The 22334-nt window shown below is 40.0% G+C and overlaps 1 protein-coding gene across 11 annotated transcripts; it reads left to right on the top strand.

Moving 5' to 3' along the window:
* Positions 1-304: 304 nt before the first annotated feature.
* Positions 305-21914, top strand: ZNF571 (zinc finger protein 571). 11 transcript variants are annotated; one of them, XM_077896422.1, is made up of 7 exons: positions 345-484; positions 6782-6856; positions 7723-7782; positions 9832-9922; positions 12081-12207; positions 13110-13208; positions 19870-21914. In XM_077896422.1, the coding sequence occupies exons 1-7, from the start codon at positions 360-362 to the stop codon at positions 21558-21560; spliced, it is 2268 nt and encodes a 755-aa protein (XP_077752548.1). In that variant the 5' UTR covers positions 345-359; the 3' UTR covers positions 21561-21914. The 11 variants fall into 11 exon arrangements, with proteins under 11 accessions (XP_077752637.1, XP_077752548.1, XP_077752563.1 ...); XM_077896437.1 differs by lacking the exon at positions 6782-6856; XM_077896481.1 differs by lacking the exon at positions 6782-6856 and having other exon boundaries at positions 483-573.
* Positions 21915-22334: the final 420 nt, after the last annotated feature.

Below are 22334 nucleotides of genomic sequence, written 5' to 3'. Positions count from 1 at the left end.
CGCGTCCCCTGCAGGGGACACTTGGGTACAAACACGAGTCCTTGAAGTAAGCGTCAAACGCCGATGCCTCTTGGGGCAGAAACCTGGTAGTCACAAGTACTGGGTCTGAGCCAGGGCTCCTGTCTGAGAAACCCGCACCCTACCCCCTGGCCTTCTGCAGCTTTCTCAGCCCTGGACTACATTTCTCTGAAGGTATCACTTCAAGACCCAACTTGGTAACCCAACTAGGTGGCCTCCTTGGGATTTTCTGGGGGGAGTCACTTGAGTAAAACGAAATAGGTCGGCTCACACTTTCGTGAGCCGCTCCCGATTCCGGCCAGGCCGCAGAATGTTGGCCACTGCCTCTTGCATTCTGTGGGATGGAGCTGGTGGGGGTGGGTGCACACTTTTGGACTACATTTCCCGGAGGCCACCGCGTCCCCGCGCCATTTCGTACACTTATTCCGTTACGTCTCGACGCAAGGATCCAGTCTGCAGCGGCCAGGTGAGTGGACAGCCCCACTGGGACCCGCACGCTGCGTTTGGTTTGTGGAGCACCCAGGAGGAAGTGCCCATGTGGCGCTGGGAATACCGGTATGCCCGCTGGAGCTCGGTGCTGGCAGGAGTCGGGACGATCCCGGCTCCGGACTGCGTTTCTCCTGAGTCGTAGCGCTCCTTACGGTTAATTCCTTGCGGAAGTCGGCCTTGCCGTGGCGGGGTGGCTGTGCCCTTCTCCGCCGGCAATATCGGCTACCGTCACTTCGGTTCCGAGTGGCAGGGGCGTGGCGCCATTCGTCTGGTTCCCCCGCGTCGGCGGAGTGCAGTGCAGTTGGCACCCCTCTCCTGGCAAACTCGGCACCGTGACTTTGGTTCCGGGAGATCGGGGTCGGAAATAGGTCATCCTGAACGTTCTACCGCGTGGGATGGGTGTGTGTCCGCTTCTCTGGCGGCGCGATGGGCCCATCTGCCGTCTTCTAGCGCTTTTGGCGGCTGGGATCCTTGGCACCTGTGTACCCCGCTGTGACAGGGACACAGTCCGTTGAGAGTCGCGCGGGTCCAGGTGCTGTAATTCCTTCATTTTACTGTGCAGAGAACGAGCCTATTTGTGAAGCTGCCCCTATAAATGAGGATTTACACCTGCAAGTGCCCTAGGAAAGGGAGAAGACCACCGTAATAGGATGCCCCATTCTACTTTGAGGGCCCTGTGGGGAAAACCATCTAGCTTGAAGTTGTTGTGGGAGATGATCCTCAGTTGTTTTGTCGGCTCTGAAAAGGGCTTGATAGCCCATGATTATTTTCTCCGTTCTACTTTTTCCAACAGATTCGAGCAGGAAAGGGAACAGGATGTCTAAAAAGCTTGCCTAAAATAAGTTGTAATTTTTTTTCTTCCCTCAAGTTTCTGACTTTTCGAGATGTTGCTGCCTCCTGAAACATCTTTTTTTTTTAATTTTTATTTATTTATTTATTTATTTTTTTCTCCTGAAACATCTTTTTTTTTTTTAAATTTTTATTGGTGTTCAATTTACTAACATACAGAATAACCCCCAGTGCCCGTCACCCATTCACTCCCACCCCCCGCCCTCCTCCCCTTCTACCACCCCTAGTTCGTTTCCCAGAGTTAGCAGTCTTTACGTTCTGTCTCCCTTTCTGATATTTCCTCTCCTGAAACATCTTAAGGAGAAACCAGCCAGGTGCCTGGTCCTTGGCACAGCTGTCCCTGTAAATGATGGCACCGCAGGGATGAGCTCACTAAGCTAACTACATTCTCTCACCACGCTACACCTCTCCGTTCCACCCAATGACAAAGCAGCTCTTTCTGGACTGATTTTTGATGAGAGAGAACTATACCCTCTGGAGGATATTTGAAGATCTTTTTAAAAAAGATTTTATTTATTCATGAGAGACAGAGAGAGGCAGAGACATAGGTGGAGAAAGAAGCAGGCTCTCTACAGGTAGCCCGATGGGGGACTGGATCCCAGGACCCTGGAATCATGAGCTGAGCCAAAGGCAGATGCTCAACTATTGAGCCACCCAAACACCCCAGATTTGAAGATTTTTAATTTAACTTTATTATGGAAATTTTCAAACATAGAAGAAAATAATATGAACCCCAATGTGCTCAACACCCAGCTATAATTTAAAACATTTGCAAATATCCTTATATCTATCCTTCCTCCTTTTTTCCCCATAGCATTTCAAGAATTATATAATTTTATCCATATGTATGCATATATAGCCAAAAAGAACATCATTTTTAGATAATTACCATGATTTTATCCCGACTTTAAAACCTAACAGTAATTCCATAATATTAGATACGCAGTACCTATTCAGGTTTCCCCAGTTCTTTCAAAGATAGGTTTTTACAATTGGTTTGTTCAAATCATGGTCCAGATAAGGTCTACACAGTGCACAGTGCTTTAATCTACAACAGTTTCCGTTCCATGTTTTGCTTTTGTTTTGCTTTAACTGGTATCACTAATTTGTAAAACAAAATAAAACAGAACAAAAAACTAGGTTATTTACAGAATATTCTGCGTTCCACTTTTTGGCTAATAGCTTCCTTGTGGTGCCATATAATTTGTTCCCAATGCCCCATATTTCTGTAAATGAGTGGTTAGCTCTAGAGGCTTGATCAAAGTCAGATCATATTTTGTATAAATCACATTTTCAGGCCAAAGTAATTCATAGTTGAATACTGAACTACTGAAGTACTGTGTACTTCTGTTCATCATGTCCTGAGGCTTTTATTTATTTATTTTTTTAATTTTTATTTATTTATGATAGTCACACAGAGCGAGAGAGGCAGAGACACAGGCAGAGGGAGAAACAGGCTCCATGCACCGGGAGCCGATGTGGGATTCGATCCCAGGTCTCCAGGATCGCGCCCTGGGCCAAAGGCAGGCGCTAAACCGCTGCGCCACCCAGGGATCCCATGTCCTGAGGCTTTTAAAGTCTGGTGTCCCACTTCTGGTGATGCCATATTTTTAAAAAATATTTTATTTATTTATTCATGAGAGACCCAGAGAGAGAGGGGCAGAGACACAGGCAGGGGGAGAAGCAGGCTCCATGCAGGGAGCCCAATGTGGGACTCGATCCCAGGTCTCCAAGATCAGGCCCTGGGCCAAAGGCAGATGCTCAACCGCTGAGCCACCCAGGCATCCCTGGTGATGCCATATTGATCAGTAGTCAAGTGCTGTCCACTTAATCCTTTTATAAAGTCCCCCCTTCCAGGATACCTGGGTGGCTCAGTGGTAGAGTGTCTGCCTTTGTCTCAGGTGGTGATCCCGGAGTCTAGGGATCAAGTCCCACATCAGGCTCCTGCAGGCAGCCTGCTTCTCCTTCTGCCTGTGTCTCTGCCTCTCTCTGTGTGTCTCTCATGAATAAGTAAATAATCTTAAAAATAAATAAATTCCCCCTTCCTTTTTCACCTATGAATAGAGGAAGGTATAGCATCCTCACCCCTCTGCCCAGCAAGGGGATTAAACTCTTAAGATACTACAATGTTTTGTGGCCCTTGAGGCCACACAGTACATAAACACATAGATACAGTATATCTATGGTATTAAAATTTCATAGTTGGATGGTGATAGGGAAAAAAGCGATGTCAAAAAAGACTCTTTGGGAGCTAATAATGAAAAAAAAAGGTTAAGAAACACTGACCTAAAGGTTATAATATCAATTTATGATTGATGGTGAAATCTATAATTTCATTAAGGATTACACATAGTGACCTGTTTTTTTTAAGGAAACGAGTTTATTGGATGCACCACAAGGGGGCAGTGGGCAAGACAGTAAAGTAGAAGCTGTCTGCCTACCTACAGTGATTTAAAAAATTATCTCACTTCCTTCTGCATTTTTTAGTTCAAGTTCTATAAATAAGAACTTTTCTACATCAGCTGTTTTGGCTATCTGACAATTCAGTTCACCTAGGAAGACAAAAGTCGATTTGATTCTTTCCCTTTATGGGTTAGTTTTCAGAGAAATGAGTTGGTGTCTTCCAACCTTCTAAGGAGTCTCAAAAGTGAGTCCATTTGAGTACTATGTAACTCATGGGTTTTTGAGATACATTTGATATGTTTCAAACCATTGTAATCCTTTTTATTTTTTATCTCCAACTGCCCTCTGTTTAACCAGTGGGAGTCCTTTCTGGTCAGCTCCTATGTCTTTTGACACAATTGTATAAGAACGGATAGCTTATTTGCTTTCTGGCACAAGTTGTCCCAAGTTCACCTTGTACATTTTCTGTGCCAGACCTGAAATGAGCCATTTCTCTATGGAGTTCCGGTTCCTCTTATGGGGCTTGGCATATAGAGACAACATTGGATATTAGGAGTATTCATTGCCTATGGATATATAACAGACATAATAATTATTAATTCAGAATTCATAGAAGTTAATAAATTTCTATACAGTTGTCCCAGTACTGTCCTATATAGCTGTCTTTCCTCTGATCTGAGATCCATTCCATAATCATATCTAGGATCACACATTTATTCAGTTATCACAACTCTTTAGTCTTCTTTAATCTGAAACAATTCCTGGGCCTTTTTTGGATCCTTCATTATCTTGACATTTATGAAGAGTACAGGCCAGTTATTTTGCAGGTTGTCTTCAATTTGCATGTCTTCAATGTTTCCTCCTAATTGGATTCAGATTATGATTTTTTTAAAAAAGATTTTATTTATTTGAGAGAGAGAGAGAGCACAAGTGAGGGGTAGAGGCAGAGAGAGAGAGAGAGAGAAGAAACAGACTCCCCACTGAGCAGGGAATCCAACACAGGGCTCCATCCCAGGACCTGAGATCATGACCTGAGCTGAAGGCAGATGCTTAACTGACTGAGCCGCCCATGTACCCGAGTTTACAAGTTTTTGGCAAGTAAAGTGCTTCGGTTCATTCCCCAGTACCTTCAGTTATCTTGTGTTTTGTACTGCCTACGTTTGATAGTACTTTCTGTAAGAAAGTTAGTTCATAAGGCTCTTTTTTTTTAAGATTTTATTTATTCATGAGAGACACATAGAGAGAGGCAGAGACCTAGGCAGAGGGAGAAGCAGGCTCCTTGCAGGGAGCCTGATGTGGGACTAGAGCCAAGAACCCCAGGATCACAACTTGAGCCAAAGGCTCAACCACTGAGCCACCCAGGCGTCCCGTTCATAAGGCTCTTCTTAATCATCATTGGAAGTAGAGGTCTTCTCAATTTAGTTTCAGTTTAGGTTTCTTTTATATAAATGAAGTTGAACACTTTTCAGATGTTTAATGGTCCATTGGGCTTTTCTTTTTTTATGAATTGTCTTTGTTTTGTTCTTACTAATAATGATTTTTAATCTTTCTCTTGGTTTTTAAAGTAAACTCTTTTGGTCATAGGAAGAGTCACTCTTTTTTATTTAAGTTGCAGATATCTTCTCCCAATTTGTTATTTGTGTTTGTATTCTTTTCTTGATGCGAGTTTTAAATATAGTAAAATGTATTCATTTGATTGTAAGAAATAGAAAGGCTTGTCTCCTCCCAACTTAGAAAGAACTCAACCATTTTTTTTCTTTTAACATGCCTGTGGCCTGAATGTTTGACCCTTCCAAAAAATTTGTATGTTGAAATCATTGTGCCGAAAATGACAGTATTTCGAGGTGGAGCCTTTGGGAGGTAATGAGATCATGAGGGTAGATTCCTCATGAATGAGATCAGTTCCCTTATAAAAGAAGCCCAGTGAGGGTACAATAAGTCTGTGACCAGGAAGAGGACCCTCATTTGGTAAACCTGACTCCCTGATCTTGGACTACAAGCCTCCAGAGCTGTAAGAAATAAATTTCTATTCTTTATAAGCTGACTGGTCTGTGGTATTTTGTTATAGCAGTCCAAATGAATTAAGACTGGCATTTTTATGATTTTTACTTTTTCATATTTAGATCTCTTATCCATTTGGAGTTAATCCTGGTATGTGGTATAAAATGTGGATCCAATTTTACTTTTTTTAATAACATTTATTAAATAATCTCTTTCCCTAGAGATCAGAGGTTCTACTATTCCATTAAAATGTGTCTATTCAGGTGCCAGTAGTCAGTATTTTAGTGATAGAGACTTTATAGTATTTTTTAAATCTCTGTTTTCTTCTTTTTCTAGGTATTTCCTGGCTATTTTTCCTTTTTAAATTTCCTGTTTAATGAATTTAAATTTCATTTGTGTATCACCATACTTGTTAGTATATTTATTGGCATAATATTTAATTTATATTTTGATTTATATATCAAATATCCATGTTTGGAGAATTAACCTCTTTATAATATATCATTTTAGCCCATGTATTCTCAATCAGGGTGATACTGCCTCCCAGGGGATGAAAACTGGTGTTGGACGTGGAGTGAGAAAATCTTAGATACTGGAATTGTTTGTGGCTCTCCAAAACACAATTTAGCCAACAAAATCTTATTCCTCATTATTTACTCTCTCATTGACATTTCTTGGGTATCACATGAACAGCACCTACATTAAGGTCATAGAAGATATATGTATGCAATATAAATGATACCCCCCCAAAAAAATCACTACTCCAAAAACCTGTGGCAAATAGGTGGCTGTAAATGGAGAACTTTCAACTGATTGCTCAATCTTGAAGTTGTTATTACAAGAAGTGGCCTTGCATGGGCCCATTGGCTGCCTTGTGGATGTTATTTATATTTGATCATGCTTTTGTGTTTGACTTGGGATTTGAGGATCAAATAAAAATGTTTTATTATTCTATAGAGTTATTCAACACCTCATAAAAGACAAATTTGGACTTAGCTAAGGAATGATTTTTTTTTCAAAGGATCAGTGCAGTGAGGAAAGGAAGGCTTGTAACTGGGAGAACATTCCAACCCCAAGATCTGCAGGAACCTAAAAGGTCAGGCAGAAAAGAATTTTCTTTTATACAGAGGGTAAACAAGGCCAGAAAGAACGGAATGTGGTGGCCTGGGATGAGTGGGTGTTCAGCTGTGTAGATTTGTCCTCTGCAGTCCGCTGGGAAGGGGCTTGAGTCATTGTTAAGAGGGTTGTTTGCATTCTGCACTGGCTCAGAATATAGCATAGGCCAGCTTTCAAGAGCCTGGGAGAAGGAGAGAAGTCTGGCTAAAGTTTGGTCAAGTGAAGTTATCAAGCATTTTTTCCAGTTAGGTCAGTGGGGTCCAGCAGCCCGCCAATCATTTATGAAACAAGGAATGGCCACTTGGAGCTCTGCCTGGCCTTGTCCAGTTAAAAAGAGGAGGGGGGTAATCCTCCAGTCTTATCTAAGCTATATGGGGAAAGGAGATTCGTTTCATTTGGCTATTTCCCAAAGATTGAGAGGGTATCTCTCATCATGGCTATTTTCAGGATTATAGATTTTGGGCCAAATTTAACATTGCGAAACCCATCAATTATGTCCAGTGCTGAGAAATGAAAATGTTGACAATACGGGAATGAAGATCAAGCAACTATTTAAAAGTTTCGTCTATCTAGTAGAAGTTAAGTTCATTAACTAAAAGTAATTCTTAAATTAATTTTTCCTTTTTCTGGAAGAGAATGGTTTTGAATGATAAAGATTTGATTACAATATTTATATTATATACTTACATAAATATGTATGTCACAGTATATCTGTCCTATTAAAATTTCATGGTGGAGGGAGACAGGAAAAAAGGTGTCTAGAATGGCTCTTCAGAGAGACCATGGAAAAAAAAATGTTAAATGCTGTTCTAACCATTTATTCAAATCTATTTTTATGTCTTTCAGGAGTATTTCAAGTTTTTCTTCTTGCAGCTTTTATGCATTTCTTGTCAAGCTTGGGCTTAGGTGTTTCATCCTTTTTATGGCTTTTCTTTATTATAGTTTCTATGTGGTTATTGTTTTATATATAAAGGTCATTTCTTTTAATGCTAATTTTATATCCTGCTAATTTACTAAGCTCTTCATTATTTGTTGTACTTTTTTTTTTCTTTCATTGTATCTCATGGGGTTTTTAGGCATGCTCTCTGTTATATCTCTTGGAGTTTTGCCTATCCTTTTCCTATTCTTGTTGCTCTTGTTGATTTCTCTTGCCTTTTTATTTGGCTAAGATAGCTAATACAATGATAAATGATAGTGAGAGCAGTGGGTATTCTTGTCTTGTTTCTACTATTAACCTGAAAATAGAGTGCTGCTATAAGAGGCAAACGAGCATTTCTTAGGATTAAAAAAATTCAATTCAGGGAACACAGATTCAGGTAGAAACCAAATAGTGTCCCACTTGTAAAGTGAAAGCAAGGATTTTTTTTTTTTTACATGAGTTAAGAAGAGGGGAAAAAAAGGCTAAACTACTCTTGGTTATACACTAATCAATACTGATTATATCTTCAGAAAGTCCACAACCATCAGTCTTATGATCAGGATCTATTCTCCAAACAGAGAGGCATAAGGCAGATTCTCTGAAGTGGTCCTTCTTGCTTCATTTTAAAATGGCTCCACTCATGTCAATTTTCCCTACTATCATTAAAATAGTCATCAATTCCTATTTCTTACTGTGTCCTTATCAGGAGTGGGTGGTGAATTTTGTGAAATTTTTTTGGCATTTGTGAAGATAGTATGATTTTCTTCCATAGAACAAATAACATCGTGGATTCTATTAGTTGACATTTGAATGTCAAACCATCTTTTTATTACAGAGAAAGTCCCACATAATCATGATTGTTTTTTAACATGCTGGCAGGGGTTTTTTTTTTTGCTGGTATGTCAAAATCTGCAGTAGTATTTGTGATACAATAATATATTTGGGTTTTATTTTGTTTTGTTTTGTTTTATTTTATTTTATTTTTTAAAGATTTTATTTACTCATGAGAAACACACAGAGAGAGAGAGAGAGGCAGAGACACAGGCAGAGGAAGAAGCAGGCTCCATGCAAGAAGCCTGACAGGGGACTCTATCCCGGGTCTCCAGGATCACACCCTGGACCAAAGGCAGGCGCTAAACCACTGAGCCAACCGGGCTGCCCTATATTTGGTTTTTATCCCTAGTTCTTGACTCAGAGCTCCTAACACCCTTGGAATTTTCTGAGTGATAGGAGTGTCTTTTATTTTTCATAACAAGCCCCTTTTGATCACACTTGAATTTATGCTAATGAAGTGGCTGGGGTGGGGCCCCTAGATAGTCTCAGAAGGGATTGGAGTCACCAGAAAGACTAAGTGATTAAAGGATTGGAACTTTCCAACCCATCCACTGACCTCTAGGAAAAGGGTGGGTGGCACTGGAGGTTAACCGCCATAAAAACTCTTGCACTTGGAGATTCAATGAGCTTCTGGATTGATAAACACATTGAGCTATTGTGAGGGTGGCACTCCCAGGGAATGGAAAGCTTCAAGCATGCCCCTTGTCCAAGCCAATACCTTGTCCTATGCATCTTTTCCATTTGTCTGTTCCAGAGTTCTGTCCTTTATGACAAATTATAAATGTAAGTAGATTACCTTCTTGAGTTTTGTGAGCCATCCTGGCAAAGTATAAAACCTAGGATGGGGTTGTGGGAGTCCCCAATTTATAGCTGATTGGTCAGAAGTACTGATAGCCAGGGATTTCAGATTGGCTTCTGGATTTAGGAGCAGCCTTGTGGGATTGTACCCCACAATCCCTATCCTAACGATGTGAGGTGTTCTGGAAAACTAGCACCCTCTGAGTTCCTTTTCAGCATGAGGATTAAGGAGAAGTCTGAACTGAATTCCTACTGTCTTGGGTGTATTCCATTGGATATGTAGGTAGGCTAAGATTTTTCTAAACTCCCTCAAAGAGATGAAATAAAGCTGGTTCCATGGTGCTTATTTTGTGGGCTCTGAGGCAAGCCTGATCTGATCTCATGGCTTCTTTTTCCCTCTCCAGCCCTGCCTTCTCTGGACTCTGCATTTCTCCAGGAGAAGAACCCAGAAAACTGATCAGTCCTGACAGTACAGTTCTAAAAAACATGCCCCATGTGAGTTGCTATTTCATTTTTCCTTCTTGAAGTGCAATCAGCTGTTGTGTGAACACCACATTTTATTTATCCCAAAATTTTCTGCCTGCCTTAGTTGCCTAAGGGAATCATTGCTCCCCAATTTTTCCCATTCAGTGACTGACTGATCTTAGCAAAGAGCTCCATTCTTCTCTAAATGCTTTTCCCTTCACCAGACAGTGTTTAGGTGTTTTTTCAGTTCATTCTACATATTTTACATGCAAAGTCTTCTGCCAGCAGTCCTAAGGAAGCAGAAATGTCTCCCCTTAAGAGCAGTATTAGTATAATGGTTTGGTGAGGTAGTTATATGGAACACATGGCAAACTGATCTCTACAAACCTAGGTTTCCCACTTGGAAGTGAAAGCATTTCTGCTGGATCTTCCAAGTCTCAGTGTGTGACGACATTTTCTGCGAGGCTTTTAAGAATGGATGGCAGTGGGGGAGAATGGTTGGGGGAGGGGGTGCCTGGGTGGCTCAGTGGTTGAGCATCTGCCTTCGGCTCGGTGTGATCCTGGGGTCCTGGGGATCCAGTCTTGCGTCCAGCTCCCTGTGAGGAGCCTGCTTCTCCCTCTCCCTATGTCTCTGCCTCTGTCTGTGTCTCTCATGAATAAATAAATAAAATCTTGGGGAAAAAAAAAAAGAATGGGTGGGGAACTTAGTTCTGAGAAGAAGAGATCTTGCCTCTTGTATAGTTTCCTGTCAATGCTGTAACAAATTACTATAAACTTAGTGACTTAAAACAACACAAATTTATTATCTGTACTTCTGGAGGTCAAAGTGAAATTGGTTTTACAGGCTAAATCAAGGTGTTGGTAGGTCTGTGTTCTTCTGGAGATTCTGGAGGAGAATCTATTTCCTTGCATTTTTCCAGCTGCCAGAGGCTGCCCACATTCCTTGGCTCATGGCTTCCTTCCATTTTCAGAGACAGTAATCATCATTCTGACTTCTGCTGTCATTATCGCCTCTCCTTCTCTGACCCTTCTGCCTGCATCTATCACTTAAAATACTCTTATGACTACATTGGGCCCAACCAGATATCCCAGGATAATCTTCCCATCTAAAGATCCTTAATCACATCTACATTTGTAATATAAGGTTACATACTCAAAAGTTCCAGGGATTCAGATATGGACATATTTGGGGGGCTTTTATTCTATGTAGCACAACTCTCTTGCCCAGGAACCAATGAGGATGAGCAACAGGTTTACCTTGGAGTTGGTAAGAATGTGTCAGTGATGCCTATAGCACCTGGATTGGCATCCATCTGCTTGCATCAAAGGAAGTAGAAATAAAATCTTCCAGATGCCTATTCTCTTGAAAAGTATAGATTCTTAGGGCTCAAAAACATTAGAGAATTTGATTGAAATACTCAAAACAGGAAGATCATTGCATCCATAAAGTGGAAATATCAATTATATTCTATGATATAATATTGTGACTTAAAGAATTTGAATCTTCAAAAATTCTTTTTTAAAAAAGATTTTATTTATTTATTTATTGCTTATTTAGAGAGAACATGTGCACATGCAAGTGGAGGGGAGGGGCAGAAGGAGAGAGAGAGAATCCCAAGCAGACTCCCTGCCCACATAGGGCTTGATCCCAGGACTCTGGGATCATGACCTGAGCCAAAGTCAGATGCTTAATTGACTAAGCCACCAAGGCACCCGCCAAATTCTATGTTTTAGATGGAGATTTATTAAAAATCTGGAAACATTTCATTAAATTTGCTTACTTTCTTTAAGGGGAGAAAAGAAGGAAAGAACTCATATTTATTGAGAATTTATTATTTTTTGAGAATTTGAAAGCTTAATATGCTGTGTGGCTCCATTTATTATTTCATTTAATCTGCATTCATTAATTAGATAACTTCATCTGCATTGTATTCTTGGACTTTTCTGGATAATAGAATTATCCTATTATACACAGTAAGTTTTGTCTTCCTATGCAACAGTAGGACTGATCAAGGATCATGTTGACACTATAGTTGAGGCACCTAGTTTCCTTTAATGTTACAAGGTATTCAGCCACAGCCTATTTATTGTGTTATCCCTTTCCTTCAAGCCCTTCTCTTTCTTTCCTCATTTTACCTCAAAGTCATTGTCCTATTTTCACCGATAATAAATGGATTTGTTGTTTCAGTGGCTGGTGACTTTCAGGGATGTGGCCATCGACTTCTCGCAGGAAGAGTGGGAATGCCTTAACTCCACTCAGAGGGACTTGTACAGGGATGTGATGTTGGAGAACTACAGCAATGTGATTTCACTAGGTAAGATCATCTTCTTCAATACACAAAACTTGTCTCCCATATTTTCTGCCTCCTTCATGATCATTTTCTGATTTCTCTTCCCTAAGGAAAGGTTTGAGTTTTTTGGAGATAGAAGGGTAACTGAACTCCAGTAGTCCACTGCTTGGGGTGCACCAAATTGAACACAACCCAAGGAAACATTGAAAGCAAAGAACTTTTTATTACTTGTTTCATGTAAGGAAACCAGAATATCACTCTGAAAGCACTATCTCCCTGTGGGGTTAGTACAGGAAGTTTTTTTTTTTTTTTTTTTTTTTTTAAGTACAGGAAGTTTTTGTGCAGCATATCAGGGGGCGAGGGCAGGGGGCTCATATAGGCACTCTGGTTCAGTTGCACATATCTGGCATTTCAGCGTGCCAGTGTGTACATTGTATGTTCAAAAAATGGTGGAAAACTCTACCCATAGGAGGAGGTCTTAGTATTATAATAAGCTGAAATACCTTCAGGTCAGCTCAAGTGGGCTTCTGTACAGGTCCTCAGCTCTCTTCTGGCTCACACTGACTCCCACATAAGGGGCTATTGGGCTGGACACACTTAGCAAAGGTCTACCAGGTAAAACACCTATGTAGGGGTCTTCTCAGCTGGAACTGTTGGTTCTGCAGAACAAGACACATTCCTTCCCTGCTTTTGTCCCTTCTCTTCCTCCCTTCTGCTGATAGCTTTAAGCCCTCTTATTTGAATAACTTCCCCCTTGTATCCTAGCTAACAGGAGTAGACAGCTCCACTGTGTTCTTACTTCTCATCTTCAGACCTCCACATTTTCTTCTGTCATTTCCTTCAATGTCTTTCTGTGATGACCAATGGACTGGATTTGAATCTGGGATTCCCATACCATGACCATATCCCATTTCTTTTCTTTTAAGCTGGATGTTCGATCCCTAAACCAGATGTGTTTTCTTTATTGGAGCAAGGGAAGGACCCCTGGATGGTGATGAGAGCCATGACAAGAAGAAGGAGCTCAGGTGAATAAAGAGTTAGTCACATAGGAGCAGCTCTTGCTAATAATAACAACTGATTTGTGAGGTGGCACCACTTTGAGATGTTTATGTGAAGCTCTCTTCAAAGGCCTGTGGAAAGAAGTCTAAGATCTCAGCAGGAAGGTTATATCAATGTGAGTTTCCAAAAGGAATTTCCCTTCCAACTCACATTTACCACTCTTCCTCCCTCATATTCCCTTTTTGTTTTAATGAGGAAGCTACCTTTGGTTTCTTCCAGAGATATCCTATTTATTTTTTTTAATAGAGTTGGTATCACCATCAACTTCGTTGAGAGCTTGCTGTGTTCTTAGATTAGGAAAATCAGGGACGATCTCTCAGAGGAGGTAATTTTGAATGCGGGCTTGAATGAAATTAGCCATGCAAAAAAAAAAAGAAAGAAAGAAAGAAAAAAGTGTGTGTTTAGACAGATGGAACAGAAGTGCAGAGCCCCTGAGGAGATGCTGAACTTCACTTATTTGAGGATCAGCAAGAAGGACAGTGTGGCTAGAATAAAAAAAGTAAAAGTAGAAATTAATGATGAAGTCAGAGGAATAGGCAGAGAATAGATCACATAAGGCCATTTAGGCAAGGAATGAGATTTTATTACAAGCATGATAAGGAGCCATTGGAGGGTTTTGTGCAGATGAGTAAAGGGATCTTTGTTTAAAGATCACTCTGAGTGCTTATAGAGAATGAGGGTAAGAATGAAAGCAGGAAGACCAGTTAGAGGTCTCGTTCAGGGGTCCACATTAGAGATAAGAGTGGCTTAGAATGGGGTTTAATATATGAAAGTGATGAAAATGGGTTATATTCTGGTTATATTTGATGGTACAATTAATAGGATTTGCTGAAGGATTGGAAATAAAGGCATCAGAGTTTGGAAGCCTGCAGAATAAAGTCAAGAGTTATGCGTTTGAGATGGCCATTAGATATTCTTAATAGAAAAGTTAGATAAGCATTTAAAAGCCTGCGGGATAGTAGTCAGGACTGAGGAATAAATATAAGGTTAATCTCTGGATCATGGGATTAGATTAGATTATGGAGGGAATTGGTCTAGATGGAAGGCAAGGTGAAGTCCAGGGGCTAAACCATAGGGCATTCCAGCATTTAGTTAGGAAAAGGATAATGATCCAGCAAAGGAAATTAAGGAGTAACTTAAGTAACCTGTGGTCTGTGATGCAATCTGGAATACAGAGGACTGGAAGCCAAGTGGCAAACATAAAGAGGAAGTGGTTAACTGTGAAAGATGCTGCTATGAGGTCAAGTAAGATGAAGGATGAGACCTGATTATTGGATTTGGCAAGACAAAGGGCACTAGTGACCCAGACAGAGTAGGTTTAGAAATGAGAGGAATAACAACCTGATTGTAGAGGATTAAAAAGAGAACAGAGAAGAAATAAGACAACAATAAAAACTATTGTGGGAAAGTGATTTAACTCACCAGGAAGTGTTGAGGGCCATTTGAGGAATTCTCAAAAGTATAAATAGAGGACAAAGAAGTATGATTCAAGTTTGTATATGGAGTGCTATTTCAACTGCATAAAAGTAAAGGAAAAAAGCCTGGAAGGAAATATGGCAAAAATGTTAGTTATGAGGGTGGGAGAGAAGGGGGGGTGGAGTATTGACAGGAAATCCAGACATCTCTTTTGAAAAGTTTTACCAGGAAGGAGCACAGTAAATGAATAGGAGCTGCAGGGTAAATCAGAGAATCAAAGAGGTTGTTTTGTTTTGATTTCAAAGGAGAGCCTTTAAGATGGAGATAAATATTGGAGAGATGTACAAGAGTAAGTGATCTGGAAATATGGGTGGTAGTGATCACAAAGGAAGGTTACTTGAAATTGAGATTTTGGAAGTATTTCCATAATTGGAAATGACAAGGTCTATTATGTCTACTGTGAGGGAGGGTAGATGGAGTGAGGTAGAGGAAAACAGTGCTTCAGGGGAAGCAGTGTGCTCAAGGTTGCAATCAGAGTAAGAGGTGAAGAGAACACATAGAAGGGAGGGAGGCTGAGGTTACAGAGTATTTGCAGAACGTATACTGTGAATTCCCGAAGGCCTCCTGGTTAGAGTACAAGAGAACACTGCATCACAATAAAAGATGTCTAGACCTGGATGGGATGAGAGTCCTAGTGATGGACTCATACCTAGAAATGTCGAGAATTACAGGATTGGTCCTAGAGTAGTTTCTCTGGGAAAGATGAGTACTTATGCCTATTATAACCTAAGGGTAGTGGCATTGTTGGACTAAGAGTGTATAGAAGTCAAGACTTTCCGGGAGAAGCCAGCATTAATAGCAGAATATGGAGGTCTTACCAACATCCAAGAGAGGCCTCTCTTATAGGCTGTAGTGGGTGGAATGGCTGTCTTAATATAAGAGAGAATTACAGGTGCAACATTGCTGGAATCTGGGATTAGGGACGGCTTTTCAGGAATTGCAAAGGAACGTAAAGTTTCAGGTGAACCCTGAAAGGATATAAAGCAGGTAGGGAGGCTGAGGGTAGACAGAAGAGCATTCCTGGCAAAGGCAACAGCGAATTGAGGGCAATAGGAGAATGGAGCTTGGTGCAATATGAGGTATCCTAAGAAGGCCCTTATATTTGGAGCCTCATAAGGGAATGGTGCCAGGTGTGAGTTTGGAGAGTCTGGCAGGGTCTAGACCAGGCTGAACCTTCTAGGGGTTATAGAAATGACTTGGTGAGGGTGCTTGGGTGGCTCAGTTGGTTAAATGTCTGACTCTTGATTCTGGCTCAGGTCATGATCTCAGGGTCCTAAGATAGAGGCTTGTCAGTGGGCTCTGCATTCAGTGGGGAGTCTGCTTGAGGATTCTTTCCCTCTTCCTCTGCCCTCCTCCCACTTGTGTGCTCTCTCTCTCTCTCAAATAAATAAATAAATAAATAAATAAGATGACTTGGTGGGTTATGAGCAGCATTTATTTTTATCATTTTGTTTTGTTTCTTAAATAAAATAACACAGAAGAGAAAAATTTTTTAAATATCAGAACGCATCCCACGTAGGAAAGATAATTCCATGACCTATTGGCTTTATGTATGTGTGTGTTTGATCATAATATAGCATGTATTTCTTATCTTTGAATTTTGTCTCCAAAGCATTTGCAAACTAATGAAGAATCTTAAATAGGACAGTGAAATAGGACAATTTACATATTTAATGTATCACTTTTGACTGCCAGATGGAAATTAGAAGGAAGAGTCTCAGCACATGACTGAGTAGGTTATTGTTCTGCTTCACACAAGAGGTGCTCTGGCTTTCTCTGAGTGTTGATAGTAGATAGGGATTGAGATAAGGCAACAGATTCAAGAGGAATTTCAGAGATTAATTCAGCAGGAGATGAGGGGCAAGGGGCACGGCCAAAATGAAAGAGACCTCCTAAAATGATTTCTGCTTTTCAGGCTATTTTGTCTTCCTTAGCCATCACCTCTTTTGCAGTTTTCTCATTTTTTTTCTTTCATTAATTTAATGACAACAAAAAGAACTATTTAATCATGTTATTATAACATGGAGAACAGTTGGGTCTAAACTGGATTCATTTGATCCCTTAGACTGTTCCTCTAATCAACATATTCCAGTTGGGTTCTTTCCTAGGGTTTTGTAAACCATATTGTGCTTCTCTGACAAAAACAAAGTAAAAGCCAAATACTCTTATCCCAATACATTTTGTTGACATGAGTTGATGTTAACTGAGCTGTGTGTTTTTTTTTTTTTTTTTTTTAAAGATTTATTTATTTATTTATTCAGAGAGAGCGAAAGAGGCAGAGACACAGGCAGAGAGAGAAGCAGGCTCCATGCAGGGAGCCCCACGTGGGACTCAATCCCGGGTCTCCAGGATCACACCCCGGGCTGCAGGCGGGGCTGCCCTGTTTTTATTTTTGTTTACAATTTCATTCTGCTTTTCAGTGAAAGCATGTTTTCCTTAGATTTCTGCATCATTTCTCTTTAAAAAATTTTAGAAGGGGGAAGGGCAGAGGGAGAGAGAGAGAGAATCTTAAGCAGGCTCCATGCCCAGTGCAGAGCCCAATGTGGGGGTGGATCTCATGACCCTGAGATCATGACCTGAGCCGAAATCAAGAGTTAGATGTTTAACCACCTCAGCCACCCATGCTCCCCTCTGACTCATTTCTAAAGACTGTTTAAACTTGATCTTACTGATTTATGTTGATTTTCTTTCTTAATATCATCCTCTATTACTTTCTACAGCCTAGGTACAGTGTCATCAGAGACTATGCCTCACACTCCAGGCATATTATATAGTATTCTTTTACACTTAAAAGTTATACCTAGGGGGATCTCTGGGTGGCTCAGCGGTTTGGTGTCTGCCTTTGGCCCAGGGCGTGATCCTGGAGTCCAGGGATCGAGTCCCACGTCCGGCTCCCAGCATGGAGCCTGCTTCACCCTCCTCCTGTGTCTCTGCCTCTCTCTCTCTCTCTCTCTCTCTCTATGTCTGTCTATCATAAATAAATGAATCTTTAAAAAAAGAAGTTATACCTATACATTTTTGTTCAGAACAACATAAAAGTTTCTTTTTAAAATTTATTTATTTATTTATTCATGAAAGACACACAGAGAGAGGCAGAGACACAGGAAGAGGGAGAAGCATGGTCCCTCCAGGGGAGTGTACTGTGAGACTCAATCCCAGGACTCCAGGACCGTGCCCTGAGCCGAGGGCAGACACTCAACCACTAGGCATCCTAGGCATCCCTAAAAGTTTCTTTATTGTGTGAGCTTGTCACTATTTCTAGAATATTATAAAGATGCTTTTCTGGGAAATATGAGAACATTTGGCGTTAAGTGGAATGTATTGGAAAGGAAGACTTGAAAAAATATATAAGGGAAAAAGAAAATACTGTATATGGTTTCTATGTTCTGGGGAATAGCTAAATAGGCATATTTTTTCTAAACTTGTAAAGCTTGGAGAGTAGGAGGATCAACATAAATAAATGAAATATAATTCTAGGATTGTAAAAATTGAAACAAGAATGAGGAATAAGGTACAGATAAAGAGATTAAGAGAAAGCATGGACCCAATTAGAGTTTTCAGGGGTAGTCTTTCTGAACAGCTGCCGTTTAAATTAAAACATTTCAGACATAAAGGAATTGGCCATGCAGACAGCATTTCTGGCAGATGGAACAGCATATAAGAGTCTGAAATGGGAAAGAATTTGATATGATCCAGGAACTTAAATAAAGCCAGTAGGGTTGGAGCATTGTTTCTGAGGATAAAAATGGCTCAATATGAGGTCAGAAATGTAATCAAGGAATGGATCATGCAGGGGCTTTTAGGCCATGAACAGGAATTTGGATTTTATTTGGAAGTACAAGGAGTAAACCATTGAAATGTTTTAAGCTGTATTTTCAATTTTTTTCTATACCAGCAGCATCTGGGGAGATAGATAGATGAAGAAAAATTTGCATTTTTAAAGTTGCTGACAAATAGTGAATGTCAATAATGTGCAAGTAATGATCCTAGGCACTAGAAATAAAGCAGAGAATGAAGCAAAGTCATTGCTTTGATTAAGTATGGAGACAGACAACGTACCAGCTTTAAAAATAGTATATCCACTAGTGAATAAATGAAATATAGGTGCAATTCTATACTGGGTGTGTTGATAATGTGACATTTGAGCAGAAAACTTGAAGTGAGAGAAGAGAGCAAGCCATGCAGATATCTGGGGAAAGAGCATTCCAAAAGGTAAACATGGAGGCATATGCTTGGCATTTTTGAACAGCAAGGAACTATTGTGGTGAGAACAAAATGAATAATTAGGAGCGGTAAGCGATGAATCTAAGTAGGGCAAACTACCGTAGACTAAAGTCAAGTGTGCCATAATAAGTAAGAACTTTGGATATTATTCTAAGATGATAAAATAAAATCTGAGAAGATTTTTACAGGGGAGTAATATGATATGAATTTTATTTTATTTTATTTTATTTATTTTATTTTTAAGATTCTATTTATTTATGCATGAGATACACACACAGAGAGAGAGGCAAAGATACCAACAGAAGGAGAAGCAGGCTCCATGCAGGGAGCCTGATGTGAGGCTTGATCCCGGGACTCCAGGATCACGCCCTGGGCCGAAGGCAGGCGCTAAACCACTGAGCCACCCAGGGATCCCCTGTGATATGAATTTTAAAAAAGAATTCTTCTGCCTGCTGTGTGAAGAACAAATTGTATGGGCATAGTTCAAAGAACAGACCAGTTAAGAGGCTATTACTCTGAGAGACAGGTGGCTTGGCCTAGGGTGATAGTAGCGGATGTGGTCAGATACTCAATAAACTTTAATAGGAGAGGTAATAGGACTTGTTGATAGATTGGATATCTACATTTGATCAAATATTTCCATGGGAGAGTTTTTGCTATTAAAATCTTCCATGGTTGGATTCTAATCCACCTCCAAAGTCTGAGAACACACTTAGACTATTTTTCTAATTAACTTCCTCCCTATAAACTCCCTTTATTCTGTGTTTTCTCCTAGTGTCTTTTATTTGCACAAAATATTTCAGCACTGCTTGAGCCATTCTGTTCTTATAAGAATTTTATCTACCATTTTTACTTTAGAAGGCTTAAAAGTTTCATTTCTCCTTGTAAACCAAAACAGCAGGAATTTGCTTTCTTGTTATCTTCCAGACTTGGAATCCAGTTGTAAGATCATAAAGTCATCCCCAGAAAAGGGAGCTTATGAAATGGAATCACTGCAAGGGGAGAATATGAGGAAATCTTTCAGTCATAACCTTGATTGCAATGGTCTTAGAGATACTACGAAGGGCAAAGGAATGTTTGAGGGTCAACAGAGAAGTCAGGAAGGACTTCACATGCACATGAAAATTACCTGTGGTGAAAAGGCCACTCAAAGCCATTCTATGTCACCTACTCTTTATCAGATACATCCTACCAAGGAAAAATTACACAAATGTAAGGAATGTGAACAAGTGTTCAACTACCTGTCATGCCTTACTCAGCATGAGGAAAGCCATAATAAAGAAAAACACTCTGAAGTTAAAAGTAGGAAGACCTTCAGCCAAAAGCCAGCCTATATTCAGCATCAGAGGATTCAGAATGGTGAAAAGCCTTATGAGTGTATGGAATGCGGGAAGGCCTTCAGTCGTAGTTCTGATCTGATTCAACATCAGAAAATTCATACTAATGAAAAACCTTATCAGTGTAAGGCATGTGGGAAGGCTTTTATTCGTGGTTCACAGCTCACTGAACATCAGAGAGTTCATACAGGAGAGAAACCATATGAATGTAAGAAATGTGGAAAAGCCTTTAGTTATTGTTCACAGTATACTCTCCATCAGAGAATTCATAGTGGTGAAAAACCCTATAAATGTAAGGAATGTGGGAAGTCCTTTATTCTTGGCTCTCAACTTACTTACCATCAGAGAATTCATAGTGGTGAGAAACCTTATGAATGTAAGGAATGTGGAAAGGCCTTTATTCTTGGTTCACACCTTACTTATCATCAAAGAGTTCATACTGGTGAAAAGCCTTACAGATGTAAAGAATGTGGAAAGGCCTTTTTATGTGCCTCCCAACTTAATGAACATCAGAGAATCCATACAGGTGAGAAGCCCTATGAATGTAAAGAATGTGGGAAGGCCTTTTTTCGTGGCTCACAACTAACTTACCATCTGAGAGTTCATACAGGTGAGAGACCCTATAAATGCAAAGAATGTGGGAAAGCCTTTATTTCTAATTCTAATCTTACTCAACATCAGAGAATTCATACAGGTGAAAAACCCTACAAATGTAAAGAATGTGAGAAGGCCTTTATTTGTGGCAAACAACTTAGTGAACATCAGAGAATTCATACAGGTGAGAAACCCTTTGAATGTAAGGAGTGTGGAAAGGCTTTTATTCGTGGTGCATATCTTACCCAACATGAGAAAATTCATGGTGAGAAGCATTATGAATGTAAGGAATGTGGGAAGACCTTTTTTCGTGCCACACAACTTACATATCACCAGAGAATTCATACAGGTGAGAAACCCTACAAATGTAAGGAATGTGACAAGGCTTTTATTTATGGCTCACAACTTAGTGAACACCAAAGAATTCATAGAGGTGAAAAACCCTATGAATGTAAGCAATGTGGGAAGGCCTTTGTTCGTGGCTCACATCTTACTGAACATCTAAGAACTCATTCCGGTGAGAAACCCTATGATTGTAAGGAATGTGGGAAGGCCTTTAGTCGTGGCTCAGAACTTACTCTACATCAAAGGATCCATACTGGTGAGAAACCTTATGGATGTGTTCAATGTGGTAAAGACTTTAGACGTCATTCACAACTTACTCAACATATGAGGCTTCATAATTGAAAAAGCCTTGATTTTGATTTAATAGAAGGCTTCAACACTTCTGAAATGTTAGAGAACCCATATTATGTTCATAGTGAATGTAGTGATAGATCCTTTTGCTTGTGCTAAAAATCAGCTAATTTTTAGAAAACCTGTATTGAATGCAGAAATAACTTTTGGAACCCATTAAATATTTTTAAGAATCTCTATAGCTTTGAAATGTAATGCTGAAGTATATTCTTTATTGAGCACCATCTCTATTTCACCATTTCCTGTGAAATTGGAGAAATTAATCTCTGTGTGCCTCAGTTTCTTTGTGTAAAATAATGGAATAACAGCACATTGATTAAATTAAAAATGATTAAATGTATGCAACTCTCTCTGGACAGTATCTGATACTCATCTGTTATTTTTTTTCATCTGTTATTATCATCATTATTATATGCTATTGGAGAAGTCAAATGGTAAGAGTATTTTTGAGTACAGTAAGATAATAAGCATTCTATTATCATCTATCCCCTTTCTAAAAATTTTGTTTCATTTTAGATTTTATTTATTAGAGAGAGAGAGCACAAGCACACAAGTGAGCAGGTGCGGGGGGGGGGCAGGAGAGTGCAGAGCTGAGTGGGGAGCTGGAGGCAGGGTTCAGTCCCAGGACCCCAGGGTCATGACCCAAGCCAAAGGCAAATGCTTAACCAACTGAGCCACCCAGGTGCCCCCCTTTTTGTTTTGTTTTTACCATCTATCCCTTTATGAACACCAGATAATTTATTCTATGACAGAAACTTTAGAATA

Source organism: Canis aureus, chromosome 1 (genome assembly GCF_053574225.1).
Source record: "Canis aureus isolate CA01 chromosome 1, VMU_Caureus_v.1.0, whole genome shotgun sequence".
Lineage (NCBI taxonomy): Eukaryota > Metazoa > Chordata > Mammalia > Carnivora > Canidae > Canis > Canis aureus.
Note: the sequence above shows the minus strand (reverse complement) of the source record. Positions and strands in the feature narration are given on the sequence as shown.